The sequence below is a fragment of the Chiloscyllium plagiosum genome, unplaced genomic scaffold, assembly GCF_037043375.1.
Source record: "Chiloscyllium plagiosum isolate Xiang-an unplaced genomic scaffold, Cpla_swu_hap1 HiC_scaffold_27, whole genome shotgun sequence".
In the NCBI taxonomy this organism is placed as follows: Eukaryota; Metazoa; Chordata; class Chondrichthyes; order Orectolobiformes; family Hemiscylliidae; genus Chiloscyllium; species Chiloscyllium plagiosum.
The window spans coordinates 67,939,136-67,954,099 of NW_028270165.1; the positions used below are offsets into that span (position 1 = coordinate 67,939,136).

At 47.7% G+C, this 14,964-nt stretch overlaps 1 protein-coding gene across 4 annotated transcripts in view; it reads left to right on the forward strand.

Annotated features, from left to right (window-relative positions):
- The window catches only part of LOC148144531 (uncharacterized), a 44,224-nt gene that overhangs the window by 9,994 nt on the left and 19,266 nt on the right, over positions 1-14,964 (forward strand). For all 4 annotated transcript variants that reach the window (XM_087974816.1, XM_087974813.1, XM_087974814.1 and 1 more), the window contains exons 3-7: positions 981-1,283; positions 6,057-6,359; positions 6,450-6,767; positions 13,114-13,416; positions 13,508-13,825. In XM_087974816.1, the coding sequence (XP_087830942.1) occupies positions 981-1,283; positions 6,057-6,359; positions 6,450-6,767; positions 13,114-13,416; positions 13,508-13,825 (1,545 nt within the window). The remainder of the gene's footprint in view (positions 1-980; positions 1,284-6,056; positions 6,360-6,449; positions 6,768-13,113; positions 13,417-13,507; positions 13,826-14,964) is intronic.

Consider the following 14,964-nt stretch of genomic DNA (forward strand, 5'->3'; position numbering starts at 1 on the left):
CTGCACTATTTCCACCCTTTCTGAAGTGTGGTACCTAGAACAGGAGACAAAACCCCAATTTAAGGCCTGATCAGTGATTTACAATGGTTTATGACTAAATTCTTTGCTGCTCTGCCCTCAGAAAGCATTTGGTATTTCCAAAGCCGGAGAAAGTGAGAACAGCAGATGCTGGAGATCAGAGTCAAAGAGTGTGGTGCTGGAAAAACACAGCTGGTCAGGCAGCATCCAAGCAGCAGAAGAATCAACGTTGTGGGCATATGTCATTCATCTTGATTCCTGATGAAGGGCTTATGCCCAAAACGTCGATTCTCCTGCTCCTCAGATATTCCAGCACCACATTCTTTGGTATTTTAGAAGCAGACTTAACAACTTATCTGAGAACCCTTAAATATTTTTGATTTGCAACTCCAGTTTTCTCAGTTCCTGCATCCCTTATAGAATTAGCGAATTTAATTTATAACAATGCTTTCATTCCACCATTAAAGTCAATGGACATTGAAGATGGATGGATGGTAAATAAGTAAGAGGCTGCTTTTTAGTGATGTCTGCTTAGAGTTACACCATGCCCCTCCCAGATTAATTTCTATAGCATTGAATTGGGCTAATGCAGGGAGGAATAACTGATCTTCTCTCAATTGTTGTGGAGAATTGATAATTCTACCTGACCCCCGAAAGGGTCAACAACAATTTTATAAAGTGCTGCCATAAAGGTGTTAATCTCAAACCGTTAATTGGCACTGCAGGATTTTAAAGTACTAACAGGAAATTCTCCAGCAATTGGCTCAAGGTAAAATATTAAAAAGCTTTGGCCCATTGGTCAGCACCTAGCACTATCAGGAACCAAGGATTTCAGGAGAAGTCAAGAGGAATTTGTGAAGGGGGTTGACACTAAGAGCCTTTCTCTAAATATAGAAGGAATAGAGGAAATCTTTCCAGTTGCAAAACCATTGTGTGATCTGCAACATTGCAATGTGTTACAGTTCAAGAGCCAAACATCACCAGCCTTGTCCCACCTGCGGATTTTATCTCCAATCAAAATGCTGTCCTGGGCTGTGTTATATCCGGGTTTGCTCCTGACAATATCCAGGTTTCCTGGAAGAAAGGCCAAGTGGACCAAAGGGGTGTTCTTCTCTCTTCCCAACGGAGAGGTGACGCTACCTTCGAAACAATCTCTTACCTGACTGTATCCATGGTGAATTGGAAGGAAGGCAATGAATACACTTGTGAAGTCTTGCATCCACCTTCGAATTTCAAGAAGCTGATCAGCATGAAATACCAACAGGGTAAGTGGATCTGCGTGGGAGAAAGATATCCTGAGTTAATTTAATATGTTAATGCCTCCCCTCAGTCTATGAGACATGTCCCTAATATTGCAGCTTTTGGAAAAGACGTAATGCTCAGTATTTTGTGTTTTGATAGGGAACCAATATTGAAAAGATAGTGTTTTAATCCAATCCATTGGACAGGGAAACAGCCAGCACTGAATTAGCTATTCACCCTTGTTCAGTTTGACTCTGTGTGAATCCAATAGTGAGGATAGTGAGGCTGGGTGTTTGAATGGCTCATCTAATACAGAGGAACCTCAATTATTCGAACGTCAATTATCCAAATTTTGGATTATCCAAACAATATTACAAGATCCTGATGCTTGGCTAAACTATGTTATCTGACATTTAAATATCTGACATTCGATTATCCGAACAAAATACTCTCCGTCCGTGTTGTTTGGATATCCCAACTGATTCCATTCACAGTTCAACTCGCCTCCTTATCTTCCCTTTTCCAAAGTGCCGTCTTGGGGAAGGATCCTTTACAGCTTGGCATTTGAAGGAATTGCCTAGATCTGCTTCACTATCTCTGGACAGTGGCTGATCCAGAGATTGATCAATTGATAGCCGAACATTTGTTTTGAAATGATATTCCTGCCCTCTTCAAGCTCGAGTCTTTTTCTCTAATCTAACCATCTGGAAAATGTGAGCGAACTTTTCATCATTGACATGATCTGGTTCATTTAAGATTTTATATAAACACGATATAGCAGAGTTTCAAGGCTGTGTGGTGGTGCTCCCAATTTCCCAGCACAGGGAAGGAGAGGTAAAAATGTATAATATATAAATTCGTAACTCTTCTAATTCCAGGTGAAAATCCATGTCAAAATCCTGCGAGCACTTGTCCTCCTTGTTCAATTCCACCAGAACTGCTCTACCATACCAACCTTAATGTGACCTTCAGAAATGGTGAAAAGTACCAATATAAATGTGCCCAACAAAAGTGTCAAATAAAGTTGTGAATTCTTTATGAATGGAGTTGGCTTTCGAATTTCATTACAAGTCACCTGGCAGGTTCAAATCCCCAGCCCATGGTGTCTGCCAGAATGACAATGTAAATACTGTGAGAAGTAATTCGGGATAGTCAACATGGCTTTGTGCGTGGGAAATCATGTCTCACAAACCTGATTGAGTTTTTTTAAGAAGTAACAAAGAAGATTGATGAGGGCAGAGCAGTAGATGTTATATGTATGGACTTCAGTAAGGCGTTCGACAAGGTTCCCCATGGGAGACTGATTAGCAAGGTTAGATCTCATGGAATAAAGGGAGAACTAGCCATTTGGATACTGAACTGGCTCAAAGGTAGAAGACAGAGAGTGGTGGTGGAGGGTTGTTTTTCAGACTGGAGGCCTGTGACCAGTGGAGTGCCACAAGGATCGGTGCTGGGTCCTCTACTTTTTGTCATTTACGTAAATGATTTGGATGTGAGCATAAGAGGTACAGTTAGTAAGTTTACAGATGACCCCAAAATTGGAGTTGTGGTGGACAGTGAAGAGGGTTACCTCAGATTACAACAGGATCTGGACCAGATGGGCCAATGGGCTGAGAAGTGGCAGATGGAGATTAATTCAGATAAATGCGAGGTGCTGCATTTTGGGAAAGCAAATCGTAGCAGGACTTATACACTTAATGGTAAGGTCCTAGGGAGTGTTGCTGAACAAAGAGACCAGGAAGTGCAGGTTCATAGCTCCTTGAAAGTGGAGTCGCAGGTCAGTAGAATAGTGAAGAAGTCATTTGGTATGCTTTCCTTTATTGGTCAGAGTATTGAGTACAGGAGTCGAGAGGTCATGTTCCGGTTGTACAGGATATTGGTTAGGCCACTGTTGGATTATTGCGTGCAATTCTGGCCTCTTTCCTTTCGGAAAGATGTTGTGAAACTTGAAAGGGTTCAGAAAATATTTACAAGGATGTTGCCAGGGTTGGAGGATCTGAGCTACAGGGAGAGGTTGAACAGGCTAGGCCAGTTTTCCCTGCTGAATCGGAGGCTGAGGGGTGACCCTATAGAGGTTTACAAAATTATGAGGGGCATGGATAGGATAAGTAGACAAAGTCTTTTCCCTGGGATCGGGGAGTCCAGAACTAGAGGGCATAGGTTTAGGGTGAGAGGGGAAAGATATTAAGAGATCTAAGGGCTGACGTTTTCACACAGAGGGTGGTATGTGTATGGAATGTGCTGCTAAATGATGTGGTGGAGGTTGGTACGATTGCAAAATTTAAGAGGCATTTGAATGGGTATTTGAATAGGAAGGGTTTGGAGGGATATGGGCCGGGTGCTGGCAGGTGGGACTAGATTGGGTTAGGATATCTGGTCGGCGTGGACAGGTTGGACTGAAGGGTCTGTTTCCATGCTGTACATCTCTATGACTCTATCTATGACCCTAGTCTGTGTTTCCCAGCCAAATCTACTCCTTCTTGAAGTGGTCACTTTTTGGTTGCCTGAATCGGGCTGGGTTGCAAGGTCCCAATCTCAATGTTTGACCCTTGCGTCTTGGCTCTGACTTGAATTGACAAGAATTTGAAGATTATTTGTCACCCATTGGGGCTGTCAACTTGATCTAATAAAGTAGGACTTGGTCTCTATCTTCAATAATGTTGGTTCTGAGACAAGTTGGTAATTCAGGACATAAGGTCTTATCTAGTGCCTTGTACAATGTGTTGGTGTTGGATGGAAACATACAACAGTAAAATTGGAGAAGTTCCCTTCAATCCTGAATACTGACAACAGCCAATGAAAGGTACTTAATGTTCACAAAGAATTCAAATTAACTAAGTTCTTTTTAACGTATCTATGAGAGGATATGGAGTGAACTGTCCCTAACCCTGTGATTTCACCATTTTACAATGGTAAGGAGAATTATTTTGACCGATGAAGATTGATTGTGGGAGAGCAAACATTAAGTCTTGGTTACTAATATAATGATCAATGTTAATCCGGAAGGAAGTTGCTCATCATCCTGTCTGAATGGCAGGTGATGGAAGCAGAACATCTAAAGCTAATAACAGGCGTGACCCTGTTAGACACGGTCCTGAACATCAGCTCAAACTGCAGCCAGAGGAGTTGGTATACAGTGTTCATGAATGGTTTTGACCAGGACACAGACAGAGTCATTATTCTCTCTGCAAATATTAACTCAATATGATATGGACAGTGAGCAATCAGTGTGGATCAAAGCAGGCACCATAGTTGTGGTTTGCACAGTGAATGTGTTTGTACGCAAATTGCGTACAGAACACAGGGCACTGCAGGATATCTGAAGTGATGATAATTCTTCAAGAGTCAAGAAAAAAGAAGAGCATATGACAAATTCAATGAATCATTACCCTCCCAACTGATGGCTCTGAGCAAAGTTGGAGGGGGTGGGGAAATATTCTATACAAATGACCTCCAACCTGCAACAACAGTGGGCTTTCATTACACCTGGTGATACATCAGGGTTGCTCTTGCAATGTAAAAATGAATCAACTTCCTCAGCAGGTGGTAACATCAATGACATCTTGCACTTATAGAGTTTCTTAAATGTGATAGAACATCCCAAGATGGTGAAAAACCAGAGAGGAATTGAAACTGAGTCTAAAAATGGTAAGACAAGGATATGACCAAAGGTTTGGCCAATAAGCTGGTTTTTAACAGTGTCTTGGAGGAGGAGAGAGAAAGAGAGGGAGAACAAGTCACTGAGCGGGTAGGCAGTGAATTGCATAGATTCGGACCTGGCCACCAATGAATTTGCAAACCAAGATTACAGAGCGAGGGAAGCCCATGGCAATAAAACATTGGGATAAGAGTCATAAAACAGAGGCTTCCAGTGCTGACTCCAATGAGGTAAAAAGTATCAGACATCCTAAAGTGCTTCACAGCCAATTAAGTATTTAAATGGGAAGTGACTCTTGCAATGTAGGAAGCATTGTAGCCAACCTGCACAGACCGAGCTCCCACAAAAGTCAATCCAAGAATGACCTAGTAATCTGCCTTTTGTGATGATGAGTGAGTGATAAGATTGGCCAGGACATTGGGAGGCGAGTCTCCTGCTTTTCTGCAGAATAGTGCTCTGCCATCTGTACCTTCCACTTGACACAGCAGTCAGGACCTCATTTTCATTTCTCATCCAAAGACAACACCTCTGACAGTGCAGCACTCCCTCTGGTCTGCCCTGAATTGCCAGCTTTGAGATTTGTACCCAAGTGGGATATGAGCCAACAATGCCAACACAGAGGTGCCAGCAACAGTGTTTGGTTGAAAGAAATGAGCTTCTTTTTGATTTGGTGTACTCGACGTCAGGAATCAATCCACTGTCACAGAAAAGTGAAAAAGAACTTGTTCAGTTGTTCATTTTGTTGTACCTCTGTCTCACTCCATTTCACAAATCAGAGATTACATTTATTAATACTGTTGTCTCTGAAAACTGCTCAGCCCACAACTCAATTACAGTCCTCGCAGTGGATTCTTGATCACTTGGTAAACACATTCAAAATGGATCTGGCTCTTTCTTAATGCACTGATTGTACTTTCTTGGTCAAAACTTGTAAAACATGCTTTAAATAGCCCTTCGATTTTCTAATGGTCAGGTATTTGCTCTAGAAGTTCTGGATTAAAAACAATTCCAGTTCCAGGCCACTTCTGTCTCCATGTTTCATTGATTCTAATGATAACAAAGCCTTCCCTAAACATTTAACACCTGCTGATACCAGAAAATGCCAATTCTTCTGAAATTTTTCCTTTCCCTTCCCCAGAAGTGTCTCTATTTCTCCAAAATCCTTCCATGGAAGAGCTTTGGATCAACAAGACTGCCACCTTGGTATGTACAGCAGTCTGTTCTGATCCCAGCCAAGTCCGGATCACCTGGAATGTAAATGGGAAGCAGAGAAGTGAAGGGGTTACAGCTCAGCCACAGAGAGAGGAAGGCACCCAGTACATCATCATCAGCCAACTCCGAACCACAGCAGAAGAGTGGGAGAACGGGATGGAGGTTGTGTGCTCTGCTCAAAATGATCCCTCATCCTCACCAGTTACAAAACGGTCACGGAGTGTAAGAGGTGGGCAAGAGATCAAAAATTATATATCTGACTTTGCCAAGCTCGAAGGAAAGAGTTTAACACTTCCTTTGTTTTACCTGTCTGTTCCAGTTCCGCCAAAACATCCAGAGATCAGACTGTTGCCTCCACTGGCCCAAGAGATCAAGAATCAGAGCAGAGTTACACTCGAGTGTGTGATCACTGGATTTTACCCGGACAGCATACAGGTCTCCTGGGAGAAAGATGGCAGCCTGACCTCCTCCAACACCCGTGCTGGCCCCACTGCTCTGGAGCAGACAGAGACATTCAGTGTCAGGCACTACCTGAGTGTGAGAACAGAGGAGTGGAGGAAAGGCTCAGTCTTCACCTGTGCAGTGAGTCATCCACCCTCCAACTTTAACAGCAGGAAGGAGGTGAAGAATGTCCAAGGTAAGTTCTCAGCCTGATGCCAAGATTGACATAATTCATCCTCATAGAAACTCTCCTCCTGCCAGTTCAAAAAGACAAAATATTGCGTCTGCGTGTAGTTCCGTACTCTTTACTGCAGGGCAATGAAGGTGGAATTACTCTTCCAGTTTGAGACAGGAACAGAACCCATCCTGTTCCAGGTGGGAATGGTGGTTGCTCTTGTTCTCACTGTGTGGCGAGGTTCCTGTGTGTAGAGAACTTTGACATCATTCTCTCTGAAGGCAATATAAATGTGACCAACAAATGTCTGGAATCCATTGATGGGTTGGTTGTGAATGAATCACATTGATCTGGTAAAAGAAGGTTGTTCTATTGTAAAGATGTTGGTTGTCAGTGGAGTTGCTGAGAGAGAACACAAGAAACCTATGGAGGCCCAATACGGCCCAGTAAACTTTGAGAACCTTTGATTATTGAAATGCAAACTATTCTATTTGAATTAGAATTAGAGTTGATTTTATTGCCATGTGCACTCGAATGAGTTCAGTGAAAAATGTGTGATGTAGCTGTTTATGCTGCCATCTTAGGTGCAAGAAACCAAGGTACAGATACTTAATATTTTGTCACGGAATTAAAGGAATAATAAATAAAGTCTAGCATAGGAAGACAAAGGTTACTTAATGTCCAGCATAAGAATAAGAAGGTTTTAAACCGTAATCAAATTTCAATCCTTTTCACCAAGTCACTGCCAGTATCGAGCCTACAGACCAGATCAGTTTTCAGAACTTGAGCCTCACTTCCAGTCTGCAAGGGCCTCTCCTCCCCGGTGACAACCTCCAGTCCGTGACTTTCCCGTGGGACTTGCCTCCTCCCTCTGGTGTCCCGTCTGGGACCTGCTTCCAGGACTCATCTCCCCATGACGGCCTTCAGTTCAGCATTCACCACAAGGACATGTCTCCCATGCCGGCCTGGTCTCAGCCTCGCCTCCTGTTCCGGCCTCGTCTCGGACTCACCTCCCGTTCCGGCCTGGTCTCGGCCTCGCCTCCTGTTCCGGCCTGGTCTCGGACTCACCAGCCGTTCCGGCCTGGTATCGGCCTCGCTTCCTGTTCCGGCCTGGTCTCGGCCTCGCCTCCTGTTCCGGCCTGGTCTCGGCCTCGCCTCCCGTTCCGGCCTGGTCTCGGACTCACCTCCCGTTCCGGCCTGGTCTCGGCCTCGCCTCCCGTTCCGGCCTGGTCTCGGACTCACCTCCCGTTCCGGCCTGGTCTCGGACTCACCTCCCGTTCCGGCCTGGTCTCGGCCTCGCCTCCCGTTCCGGCCTGGTCTCGGACTCACCTCCCGTTCCGGCCTGGTCTCGGCCTTGCTTCCTGTTCCGGCCTCGTCTCGGACTCACCTCCCATTCCGGCCTGGTCTCGGCCTCGCCTCCTGTTCCGGCCTGGTCTCGGACTCATCTTCCATTCGGACCTGGTCTTAGACTCACCTCCCATGTGGGTCTGGTCTTAGACTCACCTCCCATGCGGGTCGGGTCTCGGACTCGCCTCCCATTCGGACATGGTCTTAGACTCATCTCCCATGTGGGTCTGGTCTTAGACTCACCTCCCATGCGGACCTGGTCTTAGACTCACCTCCCATGTGGGTCTGGTGTCGGACTCACCTCCCATGCGGGTCTGGTCTCGGACTCACCTCCCATGCGGGTCTGGTCTCGGACTCGCCTCCCATGCGGGTCTGGTCTCGGACTCGCCTCCCATGCGGACCTGGTCTCGGACTCGCCTCCCATGCGGACCTGGTCTCGGACTCGCCTCCCATTCGGACCTGGTCTCGGACTCGCCTCCCATGCGGACCTGGTCTTAGATTCACCTCCCATGCGGACCTGGTCTCGGACTCGCCTCCCATGTGGGTCTGGTCTCGGACTCGCCTCCCATGCGGGTCTGGTCTCGGACTCGCCTCCCATGCGGGTCTGGTCTCGGACTCGCCTCCCATGCGGGTCTGGTCTCGGACTCGTCTCCCATGTGGGTCTGGTCTCGGACTCGCCTCCCATGTGGGTCTGCTCTCGGACTCGTCTCCCATGCGAACCTGGTCTCGGACTCGTCTCCCATGCGAACCTGGTCTCGGACTCACCTCCCATGTGAACCTGGTCTCGGACTCGCCTCCCATGCGGGTCTGGTCTCGGACACGCCTCCCATGCAGGTCTGGTCTCGGACTCACCTCCCATGTGAACCTGGTCTCTGACTCGCCTCCCATGTGGGTCTGGTCTCGGACTCGCCTCCCATGCGGGTCTGGTCTCGGACTCGCCTCCCATGCGGGTCTGGTCTCGGACTCGTCTCCCATGCGAACCTGGTCTCGGACTCGTCTCCCATGCGAACCTGGTCTCGGACTCACCTCCCATGTGAACCTGGTCTCGGACTCGCCTCCCATGCGGGTCTGGTCTCGGACACGCCTCCCATGCAGGTCTGGTCTCGGACTCACCTCCCATGTGAACCTGGTCTCTGACTCGCCTCCCATGTGGGTCTGGTCTCGGACTCGCCTCCCATGCGGGTCTGGTCTCGGACTCGCCTCCCATGCGGGTCTGGTCTCGGACTCGCCTCCCATTCGGACCTGGTGTCGGACTCGCCTCCCATGTGGGTCTGGTCTTGGACTCGCCTCCCATTCGGGTCTGGTCTCGGACTCGCCTCCCATTCGGGTCTGGTCTCGGACTCGTCTCCCATTCGGACCTGGTCTCGGACTCGTCTCCCATTCGGACCTGGTGTCGGACTCGCCTCCCATGTGGTCTCGGACTCCCCTCCCATGCGGGTCTGGTCTCGGACTCGCCTCCCATGCGGGTCTGGTCTCGGACTCGTCTCCCATGCGGGTCTGGTCTCGGACTCGCCTCCCATTCGGACCTGGTCTCGGACTCGCCTCCCATGCGGGTCTGGTCTCGGACTCGTCTCCCATGCGGGTCTGGTCTCGGACTCGCCTCCCATGCGAACCTGGTCTCGGACTCGCCTCCCATGCGGGTCTGGTCTCGGACTCGCCTCCCATGTGGGTCTGGTCTCGGACTCGCCTCCCATGCGAACCTGGTCTCGGACTCGTCTCCCATGCGAACCTGGTCTCGGACTCACCTCCCATGTGAACCTGGTCTCGGACTCGTCTCCCATGTGGGTCTGGTCTCGGACTCGTCTCCCATGCGGACCTGGTCTCGGACTCGTCTCCCATGTGGGTCTGGTCTCGGACTCGCCTCCCATGTGGGTCTGGTCTCGGACTCGCCTCCCATGCGGACCTGGTCTCGGACTCGTCTCCCATGTGGGTCTGGTCTCGGACTCGTCTCCCATGTGGGTCTGGTCTCGGACTCGTCTCCCATGTGGGTCTGGTCTCGGACTCGTCTCCCATGCGGACCTGGTCTCGGACTCGTCTCCCATGTGGGTCTGGTCTCGAACTCGCCTCCCATGCGGGTCTGGTCTCGGACTCGCCTCCCATGCGGGTATGGTCTCGGACTCGTCTCCCATTCGGACCTGGTGTCGGACTCGCCTCCCATTCGGACCTGGTCTCGGACTCGTCTCCCATGTGTGTCTGGTCTCGGACTCGCCTCCCATGTGGGTCTGGTCCCGGACTCACCTCCCATGTGGGTCAGGTCTCGGACTCGACTCCCATGTGGGTCTGGTCTCGGACTCACCTCCCATGTGGGTCTGGTCTCGGACTCACCTCCCATGTGGGTCTGGTCTCGGACTCACCTCCCATGTGGGTCTGGTCTCGGACTCGCCTCCCATGCGGGTCTGGTCTCGGACTCACCTCCCATGTGGGTCTGGTCTCGGACTCGTCTCCCATTCGGACCTGGTCTCGGACTCGCCTCCCATGCGGGTCTGGTCACGGACCCGCCTCCCATGTGGGTCTGGTCTCGGACTCGCCTCCCATGCGGGTCTGGTCACGGACCCGCCTCCCATGTGGGTCTGGTCTCGGACTCGCCTCCCATGCGGGTCTGGTCTCGGACTCGCCTCCCATGCGGGTCTGGTCTCGGACTCGTCTCCCATGTGGGTCTGGTCTCGGATTCACCTCCTATTCGGGTCTGGTCTCGGACTCGCCTCCCATGCCGGCCTGGTCTTGGACTCGCCTCCCATGTGGGTCTGGTCTCGGACACGCCTCCCATGCGGGTCTGGTCTCGGATTCACCTCCCATGTGGGTCTGGTCTCGGACTCGCCTCCCATGCCGGCCTGGTCTTGGACTCGCCTCCCATGCCGGCCTGGTCTTGGACTCGCCTCCAGGACTCGCCAACGACACCCTCCAGTCTGGCAGTCAATTCCTCTATTCCCTCTGTGTAATTTTAGAAGTTAAAAGTTTTGGAAGAAACAAAAACTGCAGCAAAGAGAAGGGAAAGAGAAAAGGAACTGGTGGAGCAGAGGAGCTCCAGCTGGAGTGTCCACTCTGCTGCCATCTTGCCGATGTACCCATTACCCAGTTATTGACCGCAGTCCATTACACTTCAATCTGCACAGAATAGCCAGTTCAGAAAGTTTATGGGTTTTGAGGAGCAAATGAAATTGAACCTTGTTTGCTGAACAGTATCAGGATTTTACAACAAGGCGTGTTCTCTACTACTCTGAGAGCTTATGTGCTGAGAGATCACTGATCATTAGGGATAGTTAGATGGTGACATTTGGTCATTTCTGAAGGCAGGGCTGAGCAGTTTACAAATATCAGAATATTTCTCATTACCAATGTGAATATTAAATCCAAGCTGTCAAATTGCTGACCACACCCAATGTTTATACACACTGCCTATGGATTGTGTACATTAAACCAATGATTACAACTTACTGACAACAGAATGTGATTAACTTCAATGTAATCAATCTCTCAATTTGTCAATATTTTTGTCTTGGAACTGTTCAGTATCATACGTAAAAAGTGAGGAGGGGAGAGAAACCAAACCCATCTCAAGGAAATAAAAATCATGTTCTTGGTGGACACCGTGTGTTGAATATTATCTGAAAATGCAGCCGGGGAGTTGATTCTCAAAGCTCATTGAGGACTTCATCTTGATGCAATAACAGTTATGTTTTACATTGCAGTCAACAATTAACATCATAATATATAAGGGAGTTGTGATTTTTGGGTGCAATGTGCCTAAACAGTGTTCAGAACACGTGCTGAGTGTGGGATATCTGAAATGACAATGAGTGTTTGGAAATTTAGTAGTAATGGGGAAAATGTGTGAAGCGTTTGGTAAACCATCCACTTCCTACTCCCACAACTCAGACATGCCAGTGTGGGGCAGGATGTACATGCTTTGCCCAAATGACCCCCAAACACTAGCACAAGGGGGATTTTTGACACTCCCTCTGAATTTATGGGCTGTTGTGTTTGTTGCAAACTAATCATCTTCCTTCACAGAGTGTTACCTACAATAAGCTGCCATTCAGGAAAAGGTCCTAAAGTGTTGCACTAGAGAGTTATCAATCAGAAACTGACACTTAGCCAATGGAGCAGATATCAGGGAGAAGGAATAGTTTTTAAGGAGCACCTTACAGGACTGAGAGTTGGACATGTACTCATGATTCAGGGATGGATTTCTAGAAGTCAGGGCCTCAGTGCCTGAAGGAACAACTACCAGTGCTGGAGTGAAAGGCGTGGGAGATGTAGAAAGGGTCAGATTTGCAGGAATGTAGAGTTCACTGACACATGTGCAGCTGATAAGTGTGACAGACATAAGGAGATGGGAGACTAAGGAAAGGCATAAACACAAGGATAAGCATTTTAAAATTGAGACATTCCAAGGCTGTTTCTAAAAGAGGTGAGAGGTCCTCATTGCTTCAATCTGCTCAATGTCACAAATCAGGGACTGGGCTGAAGGTGCTTTCAGTGAATAAGCCATTTTTCAGTTGTATCTTTTGTGAAGCATCTGCATTTATCTCACTGCATTTCACAGAGTTTCCATTTTATTAACATTGTGACAGTTACATGTTGTCTAAACCCACAACTCAATCGCAGTCCTCATTGTGAATCTATTGGTCATAATCACAGCAAATGCATTCAAAGAGGATGTAGCAGGACCTTGATGCTCTGATTATGTTTTCGCAGTCAGAGTGCAAGCCAAGGTCTATGTGACAACGTTTAAACAATCTTGAGATTATCTAATGTTCAATTCAATGTGAGATTAACCGGTGTGTGATCTCATCCAGTATCAGCTGATGATTTTGCACATTATAAAATACTGAAGACAAAATTCTCCTCTGTGCTGATCCGTCACCATTTCTCATCAACAGCAAAATCTCTCTTAACATTCTGAATCCTCCTGACACCTCCTGTCCTGTCAGTCTCCTACCACATTTGCTGTCCTGGCATGTCACTCCCGACACAAAACAATTTCAATTCTTCTGAACTTTTCCTTTCCCATTCCCAGAAATATCAGTTTTTATTCGCAATCCTTCTAAGGAAGAGGTTTGGATTAACCGGACTGCTACTGTGTTGTGTACGGCAGTCTGTTCTGATCCCAGCCAGGTCCGGATCACCTGGAATGTGAATGGGAAGCAGAGAAGTGAAGGGGTTACAACGCAGCAACAGAAAGAGGAAGGCACCAAATACATGGTCATCAGCCAACTCCAAACCACAGCAGAGGAGTGGGAGAGTGGGATGGAGGTTGTGTGCTCTGCTCAAAGCGGTTCCTCCTCTCCTCCCGTGTCAAAACGAACAAGGAGCATAAAAGGTAGGCAAGTGAATGAAAAATTATATAACTGACATTGCTAACCTCAAAGGAAAATGTTTAACACCATCTTTGTTTTGTTCATTGGTTCCAGTTCAGCCAAAAAGTCCTAAAGTCAGACTGCTGCCTCCTTCTGCCCAAGAGATCAAGAGTCAGAGCAGAGTTACACTCGAGTGTGTGATCACTGGATTTTACCCGGACAGCATACAGGTCTCCTGGGAGAAAGATGGCAGCCTGATCTCCTCCAACACCCGTGCTGGCCCCACTGCTCTGGAGCAGACAGAGACATTCAGTGTCAGGCACTACCTGAGTGTGAGCACAGAGGAGTGGAGGAAAGGCTCAGTCTTCACCTGTGCAGTGAGTCATCCACCCTCCAACTTTAACAGCAGGAAGGAGGTGAAGAATGTCCAAGGTAGGTGCTGGACCTGACTCCAACATTGACACACTTTTCTCTTCATTACTATAACCTGCAATTGGGCCAGTCATGTTTAATGCTAACAGTAATGATGTTCATTACTGTAGTTATGTGAATGGGAAACTAATCTTAAGATTAGAGCAACTGAAGAAAGAAAAACACAATTGCTCTTTGTGTAACTCCTTTCACAATTTCCGATTCCAAAGCACTTTACAATGCAGCCAACAAGGAATTTTTTGAAGTTTAATGACTATTGTGGTGCATGATTCCTGTCAATTAATTGCACACACAATGTTCAGGTGAATAGGAAGGGGAGTTTTACTGCTGTAGTATTATCCAGGGCATGAATGGGATTTCCCAGTTGTCATCTTCAAGTTAGTGGCTGTGGGATCTTCTTGTTTCACTTGACAGGACAGACAGGGCATTGCCACATCCAACAGCACTGCCTCAGTGTTGACACTGATGTGTTGCATTGATTATACACTCGATGACAGAGAGTGGGCTTTGGACACACACAACCTTCTGATCTAGATGAGAGAGTCCCACCAAGAAGATAAAGCTGAAATGTTAACTAGTTAGCCACAGAACTGAGATCAACTCCCTCCAAAGTACTTTGGTAATCTGGCTTTATATAAAGGCTGGAAATAAAAAGTTAACATCAGTGAAAGGGACTGGCAAGTTTACTTGAACTCTTGCCTACCAAGACCTTTTGTGACTGCAGGAAAGGAAATGGGGCACGGCCTGAAACTGTAGTGCCATATGGGGAGTGTCTAAAGTTCAACTCAGCTCCTACCTGTCCCTTTTCTAATGCCTTCCAAATATTGATTTGTGAATATTTCATTTCAATGAACTGCCCTGATCTGCTTCCACAGCCTCCCGAGAGAACCAGCTCCACAGGTTGATTTCTCAGTGAAATATTGGTGCCCCATTTTAGTTCAGAATTGACCCCTGACCCACGTAAAGTGCAGGGCAGCTCCTCTAATCTGACTATTCTGGTCAAGGTGCAAACGCTTGTCATGGTTTACATGGTGGTGTGCCTTGAATTTCCTAAATAAACAGGGTGTTGCAGTATTCAGGGGTTGGGTGGAGCTCCCACATTCCCAGCACAGGGATTGGGAGGTGAAAATGTACAAATC